General features: G+C 32.8%; 2 protein-coding genes across 2 annotated transcripts; both read right to left on the bottom strand.

Annotated features, from left to right (window-relative positions):
• Positions 1-13,152: 13,152 nt before the first annotated feature.
• LOC131657132 (F-box/LRR-repeat protein 25-like) lies at positions 13,153-14,802 on the bottom strand. The gene is made up of 2 exons (XM_058926615.1): positions 13,897-14,802; positions 13,153-13,760 (listed from the first exon to the last, which is right to left on the bottom strand). Exons 1-2 carry the CDS (start codon positions 14,737-14,739, stop codon positions 13,305-13,307), a joined length of 1,299 nt encoding a protein of 432 aa, XP_058782598.1. The 5' UTR covers positions 14,740-14,802; the 3' UTR covers positions 13,153-13,304.
• A 6,325-nt stretch (positions 14,803-21,127) lies between these two features.
• Positions 21,128-24,207, bottom strand: LOC131659731 (zinc finger BED domain-containing protein RICESLEEPER 1-like). Its single transcript, XM_058928883.1, has 3 exons — positions 22,565-24,207; positions 21,302-21,851; positions 21,128-21,208 (listed from the first exon to the last, which is right to left on the bottom strand). The coding sequence occupies exons 1-3, from the start codon at positions 24,205-24,207 to the stop codon at positions 21,128-21,130; spliced, it is 2,274 nt and encodes a 757-aa protein (XP_058784866.1).
• Between the last annotated feature and the right edge of the window lie 945 nt (positions 24,208-25,152).

Below are 25,152 nucleotides of genomic sequence, written 5' to 3'. Positions count from 1 at the left end.
ATGGTTTTCTTTGCGAAATGTCGAGATGAACGTATGAATTGTTCTGGATGTTAATATAGTTATTAGCGAGAGTGTTTTGTCCATTGTTTATATTGTGTATAATCCCTGTTTTGTGAGAAATTTAGGTGAATCATACATGAGCATGTTATGGCAAAGATTTGCATTTTGAAGTTTGTGTTTAGGGTTTAATTCGTTATAGTGCTATGTATCTATCTAAGTTATGAAGTTGCCTTGTGTGTGCACTTGTCGAGTTTGAACCATTCAAGTTTTGTCGGTTGATTTTGTGCTTTGAATCATTTTGGTTTAATTTTGAAAATTTTCCTTTGATTGAGGACATTCAAAGATGCAAGTTGGGGAGATTTTGTTGAGTGTCTTTTGTTGTTTCTATTCATATGTTTTTTAAGACATTTTTTACCCCTTTTTCTATGTTTTTAGAAGAATAGCTTATGTAAATAAGTGATTTTGGTCATATGTAAATATTTGGTATTTTGATCTATTTTCTAGTGTTTCAGTTATTGGTGATAGCAAAAGTTCAGAAAAATCGGGGAAAAAGTCAAAGAATCGAGGATTTTGGCAACTCTGAAAGGTGTCAGTGTTTGCTTGTTTTCGCTCGGCGAGACAAGGCTTGGAGGCGAAGCTCCGCCCGCGAGTGGTAGGCGAGCCAGGGGCGAAGCAGCTCAATTTTTTGCCATCTTTCTGTTCTGGAGCGCCCGGCAGAGCATCTGGCTCGCCGGGCGGAAGAAGATATTATTTTGGCTTCTTTTGTTGTACTTTTAAGGTCACGTGGCCTGTTTAGTGGGTTTCGCCCGGCGAAGCTGTTCTTCCGCCGGGCGAATGTGTGCAGATGTGCCATGCTATATAGTGCTTGTTAGATATTTTTAGACTCATTCCATCTTTAATTTCTCTCTCTTGAACCAAAATCTATCTTTTTTTGAGTGAGAAAACCCTAATACTTCCATTGTTAATTAAATTCAAGTTTTTACCCATCAATCTTGGAGACTTCCATTTTGATGTTCATAAAGCTTGATAGTTTGCTTGTTGCTCAAGTCACCATGGAAATGGGTGGCTAAACCTTCTTGGTGTCAAGATTAGAGGTAGATGATTTGCTTTTAGTTTGTGTTTCTTTTGATCTTTTGTATGTGAACAAGTGATGATATATATATGGTGAAAAACCTTGTGTTTATTTATTTATTAGATTTGTATTCTATTTGAGAAAATGTTTTCAAGTCTTGACCTAGGTTTTTTATCTATCAACAAGTAAAGTTTAGAAATAGCTTTGTGAGTTGATATTCACCTATATTAAGCTTTGAATGTTGTCATTTTGATAGTTAGGTTGAGAGATTATTTAAGGATCAAAATTGGCAAATCTCACAATATGGTTTAGACATGAAACATATTGAGAGGATTGTGATTATATGTATCATTCATGAGTTCACATATTTGATCAAGAAAATACATTAGAAGTAAATTATCAAAAATCTAATCTTGACATTCTTTTACCATCTTTTAAAACCACATACTAAGTTTAACACTTTTTGCATGAGATCGAAGAGCTACGTTACCAAAATCAAAACCAAACCCTATGGTAACTTTAACTCACGACAAAATAAACTATAGAACGGCGGTAATATCGCTTCAATCCCTGTGGAAACGATAAACAAAAAGTACCACAATACTCTTACAACAGATGTGTGAAATCTCAGGTCTGTCACAGACCTGAGACTCTGCAAAATCGCACATCCGCTAAGCGGCCCCTGGCTCGCTAAGCGGAGTTCCCAACGTAGTTCGCCTCTGTGACTCGCCGCTTGAAGCGGGGTTATTGAATTTTGATACCATAAGCGCACTAGTGGTCGCTAAGCGGACCCTGTAACGCAGAAAATTATTGAAACTTTGAAATAACTTATCTTTTTATCCGTATATCCGTTCTTAGTGCCGTTTTGGGTGTTGTAAAGAAAATTAAATATTTTATATGATGAATTAGTGGGACGGTCAGTGGCCTGAATTAATTTTAAAAATTGATTTAATTGCTTTGTAAAATGAAATATTATGCATATGTGTAATTGTGTGAATATGGCAATGTTTCGGTGTGATGATAGATGAATTGTGGCTATTGTTATGGTTTTCGTGATGAATGTGTAAATAATTGAATGATTGTGCAAACATGTGCATACTTTATCGGTGATGAAAATGATTTCAGTGTTATGTTTGGTGTGTAATTGTTGTGGTCGATGAATGGTGATTGAAATATGAATATATGACAAATTGGGCGAATGATGTATTATGATGTTTTGTTGCTTATGAATGCATAACATTGATTAATTGTGAATGAGACTCACCCTTACTTGTTGACATTTTTCTGATTGAGAAGTAGCAGTATTATTGCTCGGTGAGGATGACTCGTAGAATTTATCCATTATTTGGGTCATGTCGGTCGTGCTCTGGTCTTCTAACACTGGGGAATGATAGTTTTAGAGTTTTATGAGATTACTCTATTTTATTTGGTGTTGGATTATATTTCTATTTGTTGTATTGACGATGTTTTCTTATTCCGCTATGATGAACATGATTACGTTTTGGTAAATCGTTTCCTAATGAAGCATGACTTCAGACTATAGTAGGTTTAATTGTTTTATTTAATTGTGGCACCCTTGTGTAAATGTTTTAATCTGATTATTTTATTAATTGCCGCGGGGTTTAGAAGGGTGTTACAATAGTGGTATCATAGCATAGTCGGTCGTTGTGACCAGAGTCTTAGTGTCAGTTATTCCCTTGTATGTGACTAGTGCGAGTTATCGCAGTCGATACTTTTGGTGCTAATGGAATTGTTTTGTGATTAGCAGAACAATGGCTGGAAGAGGAGGAAGAAACGACGATGCTATCGCTGAGGCTTTGGGCATGATTGCTGGTGTGCTGGAAGGAAATGTCGATGGAGCTGGGATCGGTGCTGACAGGTAATTGGGGAGTTTTCAGAGGAATAATTCTCCATTGTTCAAGGGCACTCACGATCCAGAAGGTGCTCAGAAGTGGCTGAAGGAAATTGAAAGAATCTTCAGAGTCATTGATTGTGCTGAGAACCTGAAAGTGAGATATGGTACTCCATTTTCATTTGTTAAGGAGTGCTAAATTAAATACTTCGATGTTTTTTACCCCTAATTCCCCTTTGTCAAAAGGTAAAATTACATTCTTCCAACTAACCCAAAGAATCTTCCTTTTCTCTTCCACCCCACCCCCTAACAAAAAATTGAGTTGGATCCTATTAAACTCTTTCACCTCCTTCTTTGGCATTTTGTAAAAAGACATAGTGAATATGGTCAAAGAAAAAAATAAGAGACTTCAATAGAGTAATCCTACCTCCCAAATTGAGGAAGCGATTTTTACAACCCCCAACTGATTCTTCATTTTCACCAATAGAGGATTCCAAGTCGTATCCTTCCTAGGATCAAAACCAATGGAAATACCAAGGAAATAAAATTTTCTCTCCTCCACTTTACAAGAACTGGTGCGGCTTCCAAAAACGGACCCCTTGAATTAATACCTATCAATTTACTTTTATGACAATTAATTCCAAGGCCCGACACAATTTCAAATGCCGGAATCACCGCCTTAATCGCCCAAACATGCTTCCACGTCCCTTCTCCCACAAGTAAAGTATCATATGAAAATTGAAGATTTTCCACCCAACAAGAACCTTTTATGGCTAAATCCCCAACTTCAATGGATTTCCTCACTAACCCCAAAAGACCTTCCGCCTCTAAAACATAAAGAAAAGGTGAGAGGGGGTCACTTTATCTCAACCCTCTGAACACTTTGAATTCTTTGGTAGAACTATCATTAACAAGAACCGACATCTTACTATTAAAAACCAATAACTCAATCCATCCCATCCATCTTCCCCCAAAACCCATCCTTTTCATCATATACCGCCAATAACTTCAACTAACTTGATCATAAGCCTTCTCGAAATCCACTTTAAAAATCAAACAATCTCTTTCTTCTTTTCTATCATAATCCACCACTTCATTCGCCACTATAAGGAAGAAGATTAACACAATTTGGTTCGCTAATTCATGGTGTATATGGATTATGTGAAATGCAATAATCTTTGATAATGTTTCTTATAGTTTTGATAAGGTGTATTTCAATATTTTGTATTTTTCTTGGAGTTGGTTAGCTAGTTCTAATCCACTTTCGCCTCCTAGTTTCTACGATTGGTATAAAGTACCATTGGATTGTTTAATTCATGTGTAACTTCTCTGTATTGTAAGGGTTGCACCCCTAGTGCGAGTTCTTATAATCAATTGCCTATTAAAAAAACAATACTTTGTTATCATCAAAACTCAAGGAGTATCAATAGATTTTGTTCTTACGACAATTTATTTGATTAAATTCTTTGATAAATTATGTGTGAGATTTAGGGTGTTACAGGGTAGGAGAAGGGTTATATATGATAGACGATATTGGGTTCGAACAACTTGGAATGAACACTTCTGAAACAATAAATATGATTCTTCAGCTTTGGATATTTGACTAGAATAGAACAACATACATTATTTTTTATTTAAATTTTCTAAGATGGATAAATTGTAAAACTAAAATAATTATTAATTTTTTATTTTAAAAAATTTTAATTTTGGAATTGTTATAATAGATTTGCAATTTATTATTTAATTTATAAATTAATGATAGATACATCTCATTTTACATTCTAAAATGAATTTTTCATTTAAACTAAATCATTATTTTTTTATATATTAAAAGAAAATCCATAAAATTTGAATTGCTTAACATTATATTTAAAAGAATATTATATTTAAAAATCATTAAAAAAAATAACAAAAGTATAGGCCGATTCCTTTTAACTTTAAGAAAATGAACTTTTTTATTTTAAAATTATTTTAGAAAAGAATTTTATAAAATATTAAAGGTCTTTTGAAATTTATTTTTGGGTTAATGAACTTTTTGGTCCCTCTAAATATTACAGATTTCGTTTTTAGTCCCTCTAAAATTTTCCTTTAAGAAATCGTCCCTTCAAAATTTTTCGTCTTAACTATTGGTCCCTAACGTTAAATTTGCTAGAGATTAGCTACGACTTTAGCCACCGATTAGCTACGAAATTTGACGTTAGGGACCAATAGTTCGGGAGAAAAATTTTGAAGGGACTATTTCTTGAAGAAAAATTTTTGAGGGACTGAAAACAAAATTTGAAATATTTAAAGGGACGAAAAAATTCATTAACCCTTTATTTTTTATAAATTGAGATTAATTTTGACGATTAAAACATGTTAAAATCTTACTTTATTTATAAAAATATGTAACTCAAAACAACTTTTAATGAAAACCTATTTTAAAAATGTTTACAAATTTAAGAAATTTTAATATCCAAAATAATAATAAAAAATATTTAAATATTTTAAATAATTATTTAAAATATGTTTTTAACAAATATTTGTAATTTTTAAAGAAGAAACATATACAACACCATACAAATTATTTTTAAAAATTTGAAACGAATAAATCTTATATAATTATTTTTAAAAAAAAAATAGCTGAAACAAATTAGAGCTATATATGATATTAATTCATTATTTTCCTTAAAAAAACAAATTATTATCACCTTAATTTTAAAAGTGTAACAAACTAATCCTATAAAGTCCGCCTTTTATCTAGATTAAATATTAGACATTCAACCACAAGTTTTAATAAGGAGTGTTACTAAAAGACTAAATAATAAAATAATATTTGAAATTAGTGTAACAAACTATTCCTATAAAATTGGTGTAACAAACTATTCCTATAAAATGAGTGTAACAAATTTTTTTTTAGACTTACTAAAATACTAAATAATAAATACGTTTAATATTTTTTATTCAATTTTATAAACCAAATTTTTTTTGAAATTTATTTTAAATTAACAGTGAGGTAACAACGACAAACACAGTGTGAAAAAAGATGGTTACATAATTTAAAAGTCAAGTCAATAGATTTCAATTATTTACAATCTTAATTTTAAATCTCTTTAACAAACTTTTCCTTAAAAAAATAACAGCCTTTATCTAACTAATCTACCTATTTAATGGAGAATCACAAAATTATAATTCATTCTTTAGACTCATTTTCATATAAAAAGTCACAAGAAAAAGCCTAATTCAGATAGTTACTACTCGCATACAGTAAAATGAATCCATCCAAAGCAACGTTGTCACCAATATCAAAAGCAAAGAAAAACCATGATTACAAAACCAAGGGTGAAAATATAAGATACACAAGTAACAACATGATACTTTTAAAAACGGCAATGAGGAACTCAATGAAGAACAAAGGAGGGTTGGAGGCTAAGCTTGCAAATAAAATGTTTATACAGTCCAAACGTGTATCGACAACTCAATGTTATCTTCGTCGTCAAAACTTTCAAACCAAGCCATCTAGATTATCCATCATGTCTACCGTACAAGAAGAAGACTCGTCCGTCTCAGCGATGCCATCTAAAATACACAAGGGTGAAAATATAAGATACACAAGTAACGACATTATACTCTTGAATACGGCAATGAAGAATTTAATCGAGAACAAAAGAGTGTTGGAGGCTAAGCTTGCAAATAAGAGGGCTATGGAGTCTAAAAGGGCTATAGAGTCCAAACGGGTATGGACAACTCAATGTTATCTTCGTCGTCAAAACTTTCAAACTATGCCGTCTAGATTATCCATAATGTCTACCATCCAAGAAGAAGACTCGTCGGTCTCACCAATGCCATCTAAGATACACAAGAGTGAAAATATAGGATACACAAGTAACGAAATTATACTCTTGAATACGGCAATGAAGAATTTAATGAAGAACAAAAGAGTGTTGGAGGCTAAGCTTGCAAATAAGAGGGCTATGGAGTCTAAAAGGGTATCAACAACACAATTTTATATTCGTCGTCAAAACTTTCAAACCAAGCCGTCTAGATTATCTATCATGCCAACCATCCAAGAAGAAGAAGACGACTTGCCCATCTCACCATTGCCGTCTAAGCTATGTTAAATAGACTTAGGAAAGTTTTGATAATATCGGTACCGTCCTAACACCCTAAATTCCCTAAGTATGTGTGTCCGATTTGAATAACCATTATGCCGAGACCTCGAGTTCTAAGTTTTGAAGTAGCCTCTTAAGTAGTTTATACTAGCAGTCGGCACCATCTTAAGCATATCTACGTTTGGCGGCCGATGAATATAAGTGAATGATCCTGAAAAATAACTAATGAATGTTCAATCAAATTGAAAAAAAAGGGAATACACCTTCTAAGTTAGGTGACCCTCACCCGGTCATTTAGCCCAACGGTGGTTGATTCTAAAAAAAAAAGTAACACCCATTGTTAGTTGGTCCATTGGTCTCTGGTATTGGACTCGGTAGGGAGGATTACGGTCCGATCCCCCACAATTGCGATGGGTTATAAAAAGGGGTGTGCCGCTTTTGTAACCAGAACCCTGTGCTAATGAAAAGGATCATAGTCGCTAACCGGTTTCCTTACTATGAATGTGTACGGATAACGGGCTTAATGTGATTGCGCTAGAATGAAAAAGAGGTGAAAAATAACAAAGAGTGTAGATCGAGTTATAATGGCATAATTTGGATTGGTTTTGCATAGGAGGGAGTTTTTGTCTGCGAAATGCGGATATGTGTCACTACGGTATCCTTGTTATCAATATCTATTACCTATCTATTTAGCACTAGCCTGGCAGCCTCGGGAGAGTTTGGTTTGTTGTTTTTTTTCTAGTATGGAATGCTATGTAATGTGCATAATGAGATGAAATAAATTTGTAGAGTTTTATTGGTTAGCCACTTTTTTTTTTTTTAATTTTTTATTAAGCTTGCAAATGCAACCAACAACTTTCATTCATCGAATAAGCTTGGAAGAGTGGACAAATCATATAATAAAATGTGTTTTTTTAATGAAATTTGAAGAACACACAAAAAGAAGAAAACATGAAACTTGCATAAGAGTGTGAGGCACAATGTGTGTTACAAACAGGTAAACACATTAGCAGACTTGTGGCCTCGCCCACATGTATCCAAAAGCATTGTGAATGGGAAGTTTTCTTAAAAGGAAACATCAGTAATGTTGTTTGGAGTTATTCACCGAAAATTGAAAGCCTTTGAAGTGTTAACTTTCAATTCTAATGGAAAAAAACTGCATGAAGTAACTAACGAATTTGAACACTCCTCGTCCTAAAAGCAAATGTATATAAGTGATTCAAGAGTTCAGTAATAAAATATTGACATATAGAACCCATGATATGCAGAATACGAGTTCGCACTCAACAATACATAACCATCCACACCTATAACAGAGTGATCCATACTACAAACAAAATAGTAAAGTTGATCCATACAAGACACAAAATCATCCACGCATAATCTAAAATTAACAAACACCATCCTGTATCCCTTATCAATTTTATTCTACCAAACAATAAAATTCAGTTTGTTGTGACAGACAAACACTATTAATCGGCATCAACATTTCATGCCAACATAGACAAGTCTATGAATTAGACTTGAAATCTTATTTGCCAATGTTATAAGATATCAATTTTTGTAATTTGACAAACTATGCTATACTTCATCTTATCTAAACACTAAGAAACAGGTAATTGCTTACCTTAAAAATAAAATTTAATAGGTACATTAAATGTTCATACACCAAAAGACAACCACCTCTAACCAAGCAAAAAAAATCAAACATTGTTATAGATTTCGCCAGTATTCATAGAATCAACAACCTGACAACACCACACAATAAAATAAATAAAAAGGAGAACTTTTATATGGAATGGTCTCTCTCTTTACACTAAGAGAAAGTATATGATATTAATCCCGAAAATTTCTTTCATGATAAACCAGTACAGATTCTTCCTAAAGAAAACCACGACATAATCGTCATCATCAACCAAATAAAAGTTTACATGTTGGAAAGCTCCTTGCGCATGAAGATAACTTCATAAACATTTGGTTCTTTTCAAGGCAGGTACTGATGACTCTCACAGTCTCTAGTACTTTTGAATATTGCATAATATATTTTATAAATTGGAACTCACAATTGTTGATGTTTTCTGTGTCTGTGGAACATTGAATGCTAAATGTTTTTAAGTTGTGAGGAAAGACATTCTGGAGCAATGGTGGCATTGGGTGGAACAACCTTCGAACATTCAGAACAAATATATGTTGTACCCCTTATATTCATAAATTTTAACTTAATGTTAAAATGTTGAAGATTGGGAAAATGTGGGAGTATTTCTATCAACGACCTGCACTCCCTCTTCAGCAAGCTAATCCAAAAAGTAAGTTCCATGTGAGTCAAATTGTGAAACATGGGAAGTGGTTTCCAAGTCATCCCCCATATCTGCGTGAGTTGCACACAATAGAACGTTAGAAATGTATACTGCATTTGATATCTTATGAGCATATAGATTAAAAAATTAGTTAATTAATGTATACTCAATGCAAATAGTGAATATTCAGTAGGATAACATTCATACTTGTTCTATATGCAAAATTCTCGTCTTGATTAATTAATTGAAGTGTGCTTTCATATGGATGTGAATCATGCATTACTTTCATCTACTCTTGTCCCTTTTGTTTGTAATGTAAGTTAACTCCTATTTTGGAGATTGTTTGTTTGTTTTACTAGCTAGTCTTGTATCATAAGGACTAATTGCTTTCTTAAAAGGTGTTCCATGATTAATACTTATGGGTATGCCTTATCTAGTTCCCCCTTTTGTTTGTTTTGACCCTTTAGTGGTCACATATTGCTTTGTTTGGTCAGTGATACATGGCTTCCTTATGACATGATATCATAACTTGTGTGACAAGTTTGCTTGTTGTTTGTTTATGGTCAATGGCTTCTCATGTTGCTTAAGTTTTGAGGTAACTTCTTCTATAAGGATGAAAATTTTGTGTTATGAGATTTTGACTTGTGGAATTTTGTGAATGAATGAGTGTTTTGGTGTGGAATTTTTTTTATGTGAGAATTGGTTTGTGAATGAGTGTGAGAGAATGAATACTTGGTGCAAATGGTGTGCCCTACCTATGTGTAAAGTTTTTTGGTACTTATAGGTAAGAATTAGGTTTTAGAATTGAATCTTATTGCTTTATTTTGGAATGATTTTGTAAAGATTGAAATTGATTTCATAGTTTAGGAAATATTTGAGGTTGATTTGTATCTTTGAGAACCAGTTTGTGTAGATTTGGACTGTATCCACGTACTTTTGAATATAATTTCAATCTCATGTAACTCTAATGAATGAATACAAAAAGATTTGATTTTGTTCATTTTGATCCTTCTTATTTTTGTATTTTTTTTTAGTGATTGGATAAATTAGAACAGTTTGACAAAACTATTCCTAAGTTGTATTGATTTTTTTTTATTATTTTGTGGTTAAAAATGAGTAAAAAGTAAAAAATAATATTTTAAAAAATGTCTATTTAAAGAAAAATTCTCAAAAAGTCAACATTTGACTTTTTTTTAAAATGACAAATAAAAAAATACAATGGTGTTCGTACTTCTAACGCTGCACCTGATGTTCCTCCACAACTATCAACTGGGCTACCTTACTCATATACATTTTTCCCTTTAAAATGCTCCTAAAAATAAAGATAGTAAAAAATACGCAGGCAAAATTTAGATTACGACACACATCAGTGCCAAGAGACACCGTGTGGTAACTATATTTGAATTTGACTAACAGATTTAATAGAAAGGATAAACATGACATTGTTTGAAAAATTAAGGCATTAAATTGGTCTTTTTAAAAATTAAAAGATCAAAATGGATCATGATATATAGATAAAGGAGAAAAAAGACATTTAGCTACTTATTTTCTAGTGAAAAGACCAAGAAAATTAGAGCTCTATAATACTATATTCTATCAAATAGCAATTATAATATTGTAGCATAACCACATTTGAAAATATTGCCATTTTCTGTGATATGTGATTGGCAACACAAGAAAATAATACATCTCGCAACAGAAAAATAGTAATACATGTTTTGATATTAGACACAATGCCAAGAATGCCAAGAATGTTGTTGCCTATGGTTTTGATATTAGACACAATGCCAAGAATGCCAAGAATGTTGTTGCCTATGGTCTATGCGAGGATGATTCTTGTAGGAAACATAAAGACCAAGAGTCACATTAAGAATTGTTGCACAAGTGTAGATTAAACTTTGTTAATTTTCTTCATTAAACCACTTTGCAAAACTAGTTACAGCATGAGTAGTAGATAAATCTATGCCTTAGCGCAACATTAGCGCAAATTTATCATTGATAATTTCCTTTCTCTTCTCTTTGTATGTTTTCTTTGGAGGAGAAGTGTTAGTTGTGGCAGATCCTTCACTTTCTTGCTTTGTTTTCTTACGCTTTCATGTGATTTCAACATACATGGCTGCAACAAACAGCACAAGCAAAAGTAAGATGAAGCCGCCTTTTCTTCCTGCTGTTCACATTACAGTTGAGGTTGTTAGGTTCCAATCAGCTCATCAGTGTAAAACTACACAAGATGCTTCTCAAATCGCAAACATGTGCAAGTTAAAGACTGAAGAATCATTTATATTCTTCTTATTAGCACATATCTGATTTTACCGCTTAGAGAAGCAAATTCGTCAACTATCAATATGATCTTACTAGTGGAAGTTTATCATAACAATGAAAGTTTATCAACGAATTTTTACTTACATATCACCACTTGCAAGATTGGTTTTCAATCGAGATTACAGCTGTTTTGCAATCCATGATATTGCGGAGAATTGCAGCTTATGTGGCCTCAATAGAGATCACATTGCGATCACGGAGAGATAAATATATATGTTACTCACTGTATCCCAGATGGCATTCATTGAAGATTTAGACTCGTCTTTCAGCTCACATTGTAGAACGGTGGAAGATGACAACTAAAGCTTAGACATATTCAGAAACAAAATGAAGTTGAAGGATTAGATTCAAGGTATATAGTTTGCAGCCAAAAGATATAGCTTATGTTAGCTACTGTCATGCTTGTAACTTTCACTAGTCTTCTCCACAATATTCAAACCCATTACCATCCCTTCCTATACAAAGAATTTCAGCTTTGTTTGAATACTTCCCTCAACAGCTAATTAATATTATCTATTGGTTATTGCCATTAGAGAGCAGCTAAGATGCAAAGACGATTGACAAACACCGTGTCCCCAATAATAACAACACCAACAACCAGTTCACTAAACTGCATTGCGGGTGTGCTCGCGAAGCTGATGTCCCCGACCCATATAGAGAAAATGAAGTGTGAAAACTGGAAATAATTTACACTGTGAGCGTATTTGTTTAATATGGATTAATTGATTCATATCTATGTAACCTCCTTGAGTTATATACATAGCAGAAGAACTGCATAGGAGAAAAAAATGATGACTTTGGGAATGGAAAGTTTCCTTACAGTTATAGATATCAATAGTAGATGTTCCATCCATAATGAAGTTATCCACCGAAAATTGAACGACTTCGTAGCAGTTGAAGTGTTAACATTTAATTCTAACCGAAGTAAACTACATTAACTAACTAGTTCACACCTATAACAGAGTGATCCATACAACAAACAAAATATTAAAGCTGAATCATAGTGAGGCATACAACACACAAAATCGTCCACGCATAACCTAAAATTCACAAACAACATCCTTTATCCCTTATCAATGTCATTCTACCACACAATAAAATCCAGTTTGTTGTGACAGACAAACACTATTAATCGGCATCAAATTCTCACTTGCCCCAACCCAAGACTCAAAATTGAGTAAGTATCATTCATCTGACAATACTTCACCTTTCACATTACAACCTAACAAAAAACTTGAAAGACTTTAGAAATCACCAATTTCAAAAACATATCAATTTTTGTAATCTGACGAATTATGCTATACTTCATCTTACCTAAACACCAAGAAAAAGTTAATGGCTTACCTTAAAAATAAAATTTAATAGGTACATTATATGTTCATACAACAAAACACACCCACCTCTAACCAAGCAAAAAACCAAACATTTTTAAGTTTTGAGCAATCAACTAACAATAAAAATACATAATTGTTATATATTTCGCCAGTATTGATAGAATCAACAACCAGACTACACCACACAATAAAATAAATAAAAAGTAGAACTTTGATTACATGGATTCATCTCTCTCTTTACACTAAGAGAAAGTATATGATATTACTCTTGAAAACTTATTCCATGAAAAACCACTACACACTCTTCCAAAAGAAAACCACACATAACTGTCATCATCAACCAAATAAAAGTTTACATGTTGGAGAGCTCCTTGTGCATGAAGATAACTTCATAAACATTTGGTTCGTTTTAAGGCGGGTACTTTTGACTCTCACAGTCTCTAGTACTTTTGAATGTTGCATAATATATTTTACAAATTGGAACTCACAATTGTTGATGTTTTTTGTGTCTGTGGAACATTGAATGCTAAGTGTTTTAAGCTGTGAGGAAAGACATTTTGGAGCAATGGTGGGATTGGGTGGAACAACCTTCGAACATTCAGAACAAATATATGTTGCACCCCTTATATTCATAAATTTTAACTTAATGTTGAAATGTTGAAGATTGGGAAAATGTGGGAGTTTTTCTATCAACGACCTGCACTCCCTCTTCAGTAAGCTAATCCAAAAAGTAAGTTCCATGTGAGTCAAATTGTGAAACATGGGAAGTGGTTTCCAAGTCATCCCCCATATCTGCGTAAGTTGCACACAATAGAACGTTAGAAATGTATACTCTATTTGATATCTTATGAGCATATAGATTAAAAAATTAGTTAATTAATGTATATTCAATGCAAATAGTGAATATTCAGTAGGATATCATTCATACCTGTTCTATATGCAAAATTCTCGTCTTACAAACCAAAGACATCGGAATATCCGTATTATAACAAATCCTTACTTTGACCAATTTAGGTAAAGCATTCAAGTTTTCCATGGGATCAATTGATTTCTGGAAAGTACGTGATTTTGCATTCAAATCTTCTAGAATAGGGCAGCCATATAGAAACTTTGCAAAATATTTAGGAGATGTGAAATCAACTTTATTCAAATGAAGAGTTTTGAGACAAGGAAAATTCACTTCATCAAAATCCCACATTTTTATGTTTTCCAATCTAAGAACCTGAAGTGTCTTACAACTGAGAATGCAAGAAGGTAATTTGATACAATGCGGTTTACTAGACAAGTCGAAGTTAAGATTATTGACTCCTCGTTGCATCACAAATTTAAAAATTCTATTCAATTCTCCTTGTTTGAAGCGAGAATAGTAGCCTAATTTCAAGGTAAACGATTGGATCGAAGTCTTTTGGTCTCGCAAAGAGAACATGATTGAATAAACAAACTTGCGAAATGTCTCAAAGTCATTGAATGCTTTGTCATCCAAGTTAAGAATAAGGATAGCGAGCCATACCGGTTTCCATCTCTTTGAGAGAATCATTGTGGTTGCAGCGGATTTGGTTGGAAGGAAGGAGAGAATGTGGCAGAGAATTGACTCCGGCAAGTCGCTAATTCTATCCTCCGTCGGAATTGAACGGCCAGAAGACATGATATGTAATGGTGAATGGTGCGGAGGATTATCAGCATAGCTGCAGCAATGTATAGGGTTTTGTGTTGGAATTAGGGTTTGGGCTGCGACTTGTTTCATTAGCTTCACTTTTTCTATAACCGACATGGTGGCATCGGAATTGATCGAGAGCGGACGAATTCACTTCGCTTTTTCTATAACCGGAGGAACTGGTTTTGGTAAAATAAAAGAACGAGTAGGAAGTTGTTGCTTTTTGATATATATATTTACTTATACCAACAAACAATTGTATTACTAAATTATATTTATATTTTTAATTTTTTTATGACATGGCATATTAATAGATATTTCTTACTGATTACAATTTTTTATTTATACTAGTAAGAGACCCGTGTGTTCGCACGGGTCGCGCAAAGTCAATTTAAATATTAAATAAATATTATATAGTTATAGTTAAAAAATGTATATTGATTTATACAAATTACCAGAAGAAAAAAATTCAATGTTAATTGTCATACAAATATTAATTTAATTTATTAAGTTGTAGTAGTTGTCAGGATAGGCATAGATTTGATAATTGCTATTAAACTAAATATATGGTGGACAAACAAGTTTAGCCCGTCGGGCATGCCTATAATTTTTATAATTATTTATAATTTTAATTTTATAATTTCTATTAACAAATATTATAAAATAAAACATATTATACACCAAAAAAATATATTGGTTTAATAACTTGATTAGATTAAATGAATTGAATAATATTATATTTGTTAAATTTGTGTAGTAATTTAGAAGTTATATGCTATAGTAATTCAGAAGTCATTAAACATGATCTCTAATATCTGTTCAATTTAACAAAATATTTTATCGGCCCGTCAGAAAATAGGATCGGCCCGTCGAGTATGTTTATAATTTTCAAATTCTTTTGTATTATAAATTTATAGATTCTATGAATATTATATGATTTTATCGTCTAATAGAAAATAAACACCATTTTAAATAAGTCTTTTTTTTTGTTGCTGAGTACCTATATCAGGTATATCCATTGAGATCCTCATAGAAAATAAATAATATATTATATTAGAAATATTAATGCAATATACTTATAATGAAGGAACAAATATTTAGAAAATCATAATAATGATTATATTATATTAAAAATATTAATGCATTATATTTTAAACAGAAATTCAAGTTTTAGAACATAAAATGACGATAATAAATTAGTAAGAAAGAATTGTAATAATTAGTATAATAGAATTCTATAGTGTTAAATTAAGTATTTTATTCTCTTATAATATTTGATTGCTATAACTGGAATAAAATCTCATATAATTTAGAAAATTAAATGAAGATTATCATCATATATTAAATAAATGATATGTTTTAAAAATATTCCTAATAAATGTGAGAATGTATTTAATTTAATTTTTTATCTTTTAATTAAAAAATATTTGAAATTCAAATAATATTGTGATTGAAAAATGTCACATAGCAATCTCCAAATGTAATTGGTGTTTTAAAAGCTACGATAATTGTTGCACTTTTTTATTTCTTGGGAAATTTAAAATGGCTCATGCCATAATAATTAGAATAAAGTTGTTGGAATTGATTAAAACCCTTTCGATTCTCATGCCAATTTAGTTGAATAAAAATAAATTTATAACTCTTTGAAATAAAAATGGTATAGATATTTAATTAGTATTTAAAGAAAAAAATAGTTGATGACTTATATCGACTTTATTAAAAAATTCAAAAGTCTTAATAGTTAAACAGAATTGTTAATATAATTTAATATTAAAACATTGATAATAAAATTAAAAGTTTAAATTATTTTTTAGTATTCTTACAAATAGAAACCTCTATAGCAAAAAAATTGTCAAGTACATTTTTTTAATTGAACTATATTAATGATATTTTTAAAGAAGAATTTCTATTATTTCTTTTTTCTTTTTACATAATTACCATTCTTAATTATATTATATAAGAATCATTATAACATTAATTATAATTGGCATAAAATCTGGAATCAATCTGCTCAACATTTAAATTAATTATAATTTTAAATTTGTATTTTATAAAGTGAAGACTCATTTTGGTCCCTCACAAAAATCACACAACCCAAATTAGTCCCTCTTAAAAAAAAGACTCGATTTAATCCCTTACAAAATTTAACCGGACCATATTAGTCCTTATTTTAATATTTTTACCAAATCGATTTTTTTCATACTTTTAAACCATGACTGGACTGTCACGTTGACTTTTATTTTTTATTTTTCATTTTTTAATACCAAATTAATTTTTAATTATAATTTCATTTTTAAACAATTCTGAATTAATAATATCAAGAAAGCTAAAATTGTTTTTTATATGGAATTGAACCTACTTTAACCAATATCTTAAGTCCTTACCACTAGTCTAATGTATATTTATGACAAACCATTCTTATAATTTTTAAAAATATTAAATAATACGGAATTTAAAACAAAAAAAAAAAGTTAAAATTTGTACCAACGGAGTCTCAAATTCAAATCCGTTCAAGTTAAATGATAGTCACTTTACAACTAGACAAGTCAATTTACATTGTTAATATTATTAATAATGAATACTTAAGTTAATAATTCAGAAAAAATATTTACTTATTTCAAATAAGAAAAAAATAAATATTTACTAATTTTAAATAATACAAAAATTTAAAAATAAAATTAATAAAATATAAATCCTAAATAAAATTAATCAAATAAAATAAACAAATAAATATTTAATTGAATTACTATTAAATTAATTGATTATTGTTTAGTTTGTATTAACTAAATAATTTTAAAAATTAATTGATTATTTAATTTAAAGTTATTAAATATTTTATTAATTAGTTGAATTACTATTAAATTAATTAATTATTATTTGATTTGAATTGATTTGAAATAAATAAATATTTATTTGTGTTTTATTTAATTTCAATTACATATAATTTAATTTATTTCTAATTGATTAAATATATTGAGGTTTTACATTTAATAAATTTTATTTTTAAATTGGTGTATTATTTGAAATTAGTAAATCAAAGAGGTTCCAAATCCCATTGATATAAATTTTATAATTTTTGTTTTAAATTCATAATTATTTAATGGTGGCTTCTAGAGTGAGGGTTCAATAAAGTCTCTCAACAATATGCCATCCAATTTTACCGTTAGATTTTTTTTTATAAAGGGCAAATATTATAGATCAAAGAAAAGAGCTACAAAAAAAGGAGGGGGGGCCAAACCAAACCCTCACTCAAAAGTGTGTAAATCTAAAGTTAGGTTTGCCTAACTTGTTGGACAAAACACTAGAAAGTAGGTTTTGCGGAGGATCAAAGAAGGCCTGATAACCATCTACAAAAAGGTCTTCATTTGCCAACAAGTCGGCACACGAATTAGCTTCTCTATACACGTGAGAAATCAAAAAACGGATCTGTCTAATGTAAGTCTGACAACTAAACCATCTATTCTGTAGAGGCCAAGGGATTGAAGCAAGATTGTTGAAGGCTTTAACAACTAGGGAGGAATCAGTTTCCAGCCACAGAAGATCCCTGTTATACTGTTGGGCAATCTCAATAGCTCGCAAGGCACCCGAAAATTCAGCAAAAAAAGCATTGTTATTACCTAAGTTCTCAGCAAAACAAAAAATGAAATCACCGGCACTGTTGCGGAAGAGACCGCCACAAGCGGAGTTATCATTGACTGCAGCACCGTCCGTATTTGCTTTCATCCAAGAGGCAAGAGGAGGGTTCCAGAAAATCTCCTTAAGCCGCATAGGGCGAGAAGTATGAATAGGAACATTAAAAAGCTTTAAAATTCTGAAGTTATCAGCAGAGTTGTGGAAGGTGAGATTGGTTGAGGATCCTGAAAGCTGGGTCTACGCTTTGATCATAGAAACCGCACTACGCCAAGGAGTGGAGGAATCCTGGAAACGCAATTTGTTTCGGCAGCTCCAAATAGCGTGAATGATATTAACGACTAAGGCTTGAACCACCACCCGACACTGCGGACTCCAGCTCTGATTGCAAATTTTCCAAATATCCGTAGCGCAAACAATGTTGATCCTACAATTAATAACCTGCGATAACCAGTTCCAGAGATTAAAGGCAAAAGAACATTTGAAAAAGAGGTGGAAAGAGAACTCTTCTGCAAGGAAACACATGCTGCAAGCAGAGGGAAAGGAACAACCACGCATCTTAAGATTCTCGTCCGTTGGGAGTTTATTATGCATAAGCCTCCAAGAAATAAAAGATCTCGCCGGAGGAATATCGATACACCAAACAAATTTGGTCCAATCAAGAGAATTCAGATTTTTGTATTTAAAAGCATAAGCTTCCTTGAGGGACAGATCACCATCCGTGGAGTTGCACCAGACCCGACGATCATCGATATCAACAGACGGTAAGACGACATTATGAACAGTAGCTGACAGGTTCGGGCAGAAATCTAAAACCTGCAGCGGGATATCCCATTGGAAGTTCTGGATGAAAGCCGCTACTTTAGCATTAAGAGAAGAACGCCAGGCATCGGGTATATCATACGCATCAGCCAAACACAGCGAACCACACCAACTGTCCAGCCAAAAGCTTGTATTGAGACCATTACCAATTAAGATTTGGGAATTATCCAGCACCGTTTGATACTCATTCTTTAAGCCACTCCAAATACTTGAGTGAATGTGATGATTAATACATTTGTTGCCTCTCAAAACCCGAGCCCTAAGAATAACCGCCCAAGGATCGTTTGATTTCAGAAAATCCCAACAGAGCTTTAAGTTGGCAGCGTCATTCAAAGTAGTAAGGGATCGAAGGTTTAAACCGCCCTCGGACACAGGCCTACAAACTTTATGCCACGCGACTTGAACAAGCTTCCTTTTGGACAAATCCCCGGACCAAAGAAAGTTTCTGAACCAAGCCTCCAGCTCTTTAATAAGGGAAGAAGGCCAAGAGTAGGTGGTGATGGAATACACTAACATGCTGTGAAGGATAGATCGAATAAGCTCTGCTCTCCCAGCAAAAGACAGGAGAAGGGCCTTCCAAGCTGCCAACTTATTCTTGATTTTGTCCACTGTGGATTGAAAATGAATTTTCTTTGGCCTTCCTTTAAAGATAGGGATGCCCAAGTACATGAAAGGCATGGAACCTGTTGAGAAACCAATAAACTAGGCCAAAACCTGCATCCTATCTTGTGACATTGCCCCACAAAAAATGGTAGACTTAGCGGTACTAACACGTTGCCCGGAATAGTTAGCATAAGAAACAAAGAGTTCCTTGAGGTGCTGAAGGTTTTTCTTCCTACCAGTGCAATACACCATAATGTCATCAGCGTAAAAACAGTGAGAGGGAATCCAGACTCCACGAGAGGCCTGAATTTTACGAAGCTTACGATCCTCCACTAACTTGGAAATATGCCTACTTAATTATTTATATTACCTTACAATTGGTTACAATCAAACAATCTTAACATTCAAACTCTCAAAACCAGAAGTGATATCCTCTATGTCTATGGGGACATTTGTTACTTCTATTTATTCGGCTATAAGAACATGTGTGTTTACGTATCATATAATTATTTAATATAATCATTTAAAAAAAATTATAACTACACAAATAATAAGTCTAAAAAATAACAAAGATTTAAACCAAATAATAATTAATAATATCAAAATAATTAAAATTATAAACTACAACTTCGACAGATTTTGTATGCAAAATTAATTTAATAGTTTATAATGGTTTGAAAGGTTGAATATTACCCTCCCAATGACGATTTTATTCTTAACTATTAAAATAGTATAACATGATAACAGTAAAATCATAATTAAATATATATTTATTTTTAATATTGACGTTAATCATAATAGTTGCAAAACATTAATTGATAATTGTATTTTCAAGAAATCATTAATGATGAGCCATCTAATTCTCCATCTCTAACCTAACCTCTTTGTTTTCTTCATCACCATTAGGGCTGTTATCGGTCCGGTTCGGTCCGGATAATTGATATCCCGATTCATGGACCGAAAACTTATCCGGGTAAACCGGGACCGGTCCAGCACAGTGATGGATAAATTTTTGGACCGAAACCGATCCAACAATTTCAGGTAACCGAAGACCGAACCGAATTAGATCTTTTTTAATAAAATAACCGAAACCGGACCGTTGTTGTTGATCGGGTAACCGGACCACCCGATACACAAAAAAAAAATTAATGAAATTTCATGTTTATTTATGGGTTTCCAAACTGTACATGAAATGAAACTAATGGTTTTACATATGAAATTAACAACCAACAGCATTTCATAATCACTTATATAATATTCCAACTTATATAATATACCAAGACAAATATTAATGTTTTGATAAGAGGCTACCAAAGATAATTGTATCAAAAATACATGAGGTTTCAAAATGACAACCAGCCGCAACATTTCAAAATGATAAGTCAAAATAAACTCAAAAGATCATTACATTTCATAATGCCTCAGAACAATCTCATCATTGGCATTGTATTCAAGTTGCAGCAGCAGTAGATGAAACACCCAAATCTTCACCAAAATGATATGTCAAAGGTTCATCTTGTGGCTCCTCAAGCTACAACACAAATTTGGAAAGTATTAGTTAAGATAGAATAATAATAAACATGTATTAGTTAGAATTGAAAGAAGACATGAAAAATAAACTTACAATAGAAGCAGTGCACCCCTTCTTTATTCCATATTTCTCCTTCACCCAATCACCTCCACAAAGCACCATTTCAACTGTCTTAGTTTTCATAGAAGATCTTTTCGGATCAATAATCCTTTTCCCAGCACTAAAAGTTGCTTCTGAAGCAACAGTAGTAACTGGAACAGTTAGGATATCCTTTGCCAATTTACTAAGAACAGGATATTTGGCCTCATTTCCCATCCACCAAGTTAAAACATCAAATTTAGCATTAGGGGGAACTTTCAAAGGAGGCTCCTCAAAATATAATTCAAGGTCATATTTGGAATTATTACCCGCAACAGTTTCTAAAAACATTTCAAAGTTCCTCCTTCCCAATCCAGAAGTAGATCCTACTTCTGGAGATTCAGATGCAGCAGTAGGGGTAGTTGCATCATTGGTTCCATAGGAATCTTGATACAATTGGAAGAGGGTACTTAAGTTTTCAGACAACTGTTGTTGATATGTATCTGATTGAGTGGGATTTGGATACAAAAAGGGGTATACCCATTTGATGAAGATCATCTTATACCTATTGCATAAAATAAAGTATAAGGTAACAACAATGGCCTCAGAATAATTCATTAGGAAAGGCCACATTAACAATTAATGACCTCAGAATTATTGTTCATCATTGGCAGCATTAACAATTAATGAGGTAACAGAATAGGCCACAACCCCAACTAAAGTCACCAAGAGGTAACAGAATAGGCCTCAGAATCTTGAATTCTAATAATGCAGATCAAGAAAACATGTCATCATAGGCACTATTAAACCACAACTAGCAAGGAACCTTAAATGAGAAAATAGGCACTATTAAGTCACAACTCACTAATATGCATATCAACAAAACAATCCATCATAGGCCTCAGGTAATCATAATTCATACAATTCAAGAAAAGATTTCATCATAGGCACTATTAAACCACAAGTCCACAACCAGCAAGGCAACTTAAATGAGCCTATCAAGAACAGGATTACAGGATCCATCATATGCCTCAGGTAATCATAAATAATTCATACAATTCAAGAAAAGATTACATCATAGGCAGGCAGTAGGCACTATTAAACCACAACCAGCAGCAAGGCAACTTAATAAGACACAATTAAGTCACAACTCGCTACTATACATATCAATAACAGGATACCAATCATGCATCAGATAATAATCATTCATATCAAGATCAGAGAATAATAATCATGCCTCAGATAATAATCATACATCATAGGCTAAGATGTTCATACCTTGGATCAAGAACTGCACCAATAGAAATCAATGTATTAGACTCTGACCAATACTTGTCATATTTCAACTTCATTTCACTAGCAAGGGCCTGCAACTGAGGATTATGTGAGATTCTTGAAGGATTATCAAGTAAAACCTTCACTCTGTAAAGCTCAAACAAAAACAGATTAGCAGTAGGGTAAGATGTGCCACTAATAATTGATGTCACATCAGCAAAAACCTCCAAAAACTTGCAAATATCATGAACATCTTCCCAATCATTTGCATCAGGCAAAAAACTGAGAAATGCACCATTTTCCTCAGCATATCTAGGCCACACTTCTCTGTAATGGTATGCAGTAGACAACATCAACCAAGTTGAGTTCCACCTAGTCTTTGTATCCAACACTTGCATTCTTCCTTCAAGTTGCAACTCATCAACAATCTTTTTGAATGATTTGCATCTTGTTTCAGAATTGAGCAAGTATTTGACACCATTTCTTATCTTATCAACAGACACCTTAATCATATCAAGCCCATCCTGCACCAACAGATTTAAGATGTGTGCACAACACCTTACATGAAATAACTTACCACCTAAGGGTAAATTTCTCCTACCAGAATAATCCCTCTTCAACCTAGCAATGAAATTATCATTGGCACTGGCATTATCAACAGAAATAGATGCTACCTTATCCCTTATTCCCCAATCATCCATTACCTTTATCAATTCCCTGCACAAAACCTCTCCAGAATGTGGTGGTGGCACATTCTTAAAAGATAAAACTCTTTTATGAAGCTGCCATTTTGAATCAATGAAATGACCAGTCACAGTCATATAGCCTATCCTCTGTTCACCAGACCACCACAAGTCAGTGGTGAGACTGACCCTATTAATCAAAGCCATAGACCTTTTCATTTTAATTCTCTCAGCCTCATAAAATGTCTCACAATCAAACTTAACTTGTTGCCTAGTAATCTTTTTGTACCATGGATAAATCTCTTTTAGAAACTCATTAAAAATAACACCTTCCATAACAGAAAAAGGAAATTCATGACCTAGAATCATGTGTGCTGCAATTTCTCTAACCCTAGCATGATTATATGTCCAAGTAGCTAAACTAGGAGTATTATCACCTATGTTTAATCTAGACTGAGCAAACTCTTTCTCATTATTTCCTTTCAACCTTAACCTTCTCTGAATACAAGCATCTAAATGTTTCTTACCATTAGAGGTACTCTTCCACTTTGAATCATATGTGTAAAGCTTTCCACACCATCTGCACTTCCACTTCTTAATGCCATCTGGACCTACAATCAGCACCATTTCAGAATGAACAGCAGATTTTTTGGGACGAGGAGCTCTACCATCAGCATTTCTCTGACTCTGGGAACTCTGAGCTTGGGCAACTTGAGGGGTTGAAGCATCAGTGTTTGTGTTTGTAGTATTTTGAGTAGGGGTCTGAGTAGTAGTATTATCAGTGGGGTTGGTTTGAGTAGTTGTATCACTCGGAACTGGAACCTCCATATCCATCAACTCACCAATCTCTAAATTACCTCCATCCGTTGTCTCCTCTTCCCCGATGTCACCAAGCAACAACTCAATATCAATAAGATCATCCACCATTGTTGGAGGAGTCAATGATGAATCTTGAAACGACATGGAAGAAAATACAAAGAATTAAACAATAATATAATAGTAAACTGTAACAAAACTCAACAACAGAAGCCCAACTTTATTTAGAACAGTATAAGAAAACCTAATCGAGCTTTATTATCATTGAATCAAAAAAACTCAGTATAAGAAAACCCTAACGATTTATTAATCTTAATCAAACTTGAAAATTGAAATAGGCAAAACTTAGGTCAAAATTGTAACATGCATTTCATTTATAAAAAGTTTAGGTCAAAATAAATTAGGGCAAAACAGCAACATACTATAGAACGAAGCATCAAACCTAACATGCAAACATGGTAAATAGCGTGAAATTTATGTGAAATATAACAATACAAAAAGATTGAATACATTACAGTTATACGAAGAAGATACTCCAAGATATCTCTCTGAAACAGATACACGAAATCACGATTCAAGAAGAAGTAAAAACAATAACTAGTGTGTGAGGATGAGGAGTTATCATCGGAGACAAGGAGGGGAAGAGGAAGCCGTCGGAGGTGGCTGAGGTAGAGACATGGGAGGAGGAGAGGAAGAGAGACACGTGAGTGAGAGAGGGAGGAGAGGACCAGAGGAGTCTGAGAGTGAATGAGAGAGAGGGAGTGGGAAAAAGTGAGGAAATGAAATGACAAGGCTATTTATATTTTTATTTTCGGTTACTCATTGGATATTTGGTCCGGTTCTTCATTTTGGATTCGGATATTTTTTTATCCATTACCGTCCCATTCACTGTTTCGGTCGGTCCATTGGACCAGTTCCACCGGTCCGGATCCCGGTCCGGTTCTCGGATCCGCATTCCCAAATACAGCCCTAATCACCATCTTCATAATTTTCAATTCAACAATCTCCCCAAAATTTATTAACTTCATTCTCAATAACTTGACACTATCAAAACTAACTTGTTTGAGCACTAAAATAAAACATAATAAATTT

Source organism: Vicia villosa, linkage group LG3, assembly GCF_029867415.1.
Source record: "Vicia villosa cultivar HV-30 ecotype Madison, WI linkage group LG3, Vvil1.0, whole genome shotgun sequence".
Classification (NCBI taxonomy): Eukaryota; Viridiplantae; Streptophyta; class Magnoliopsida; order Fabales; family Fabaceae; genus Vicia; species Vicia villosa.
The sequence above is the reverse complement of the archived record's forward strand: the minus strand, read 5'-3'. Positions and strand labels throughout refer to the sequence as shown.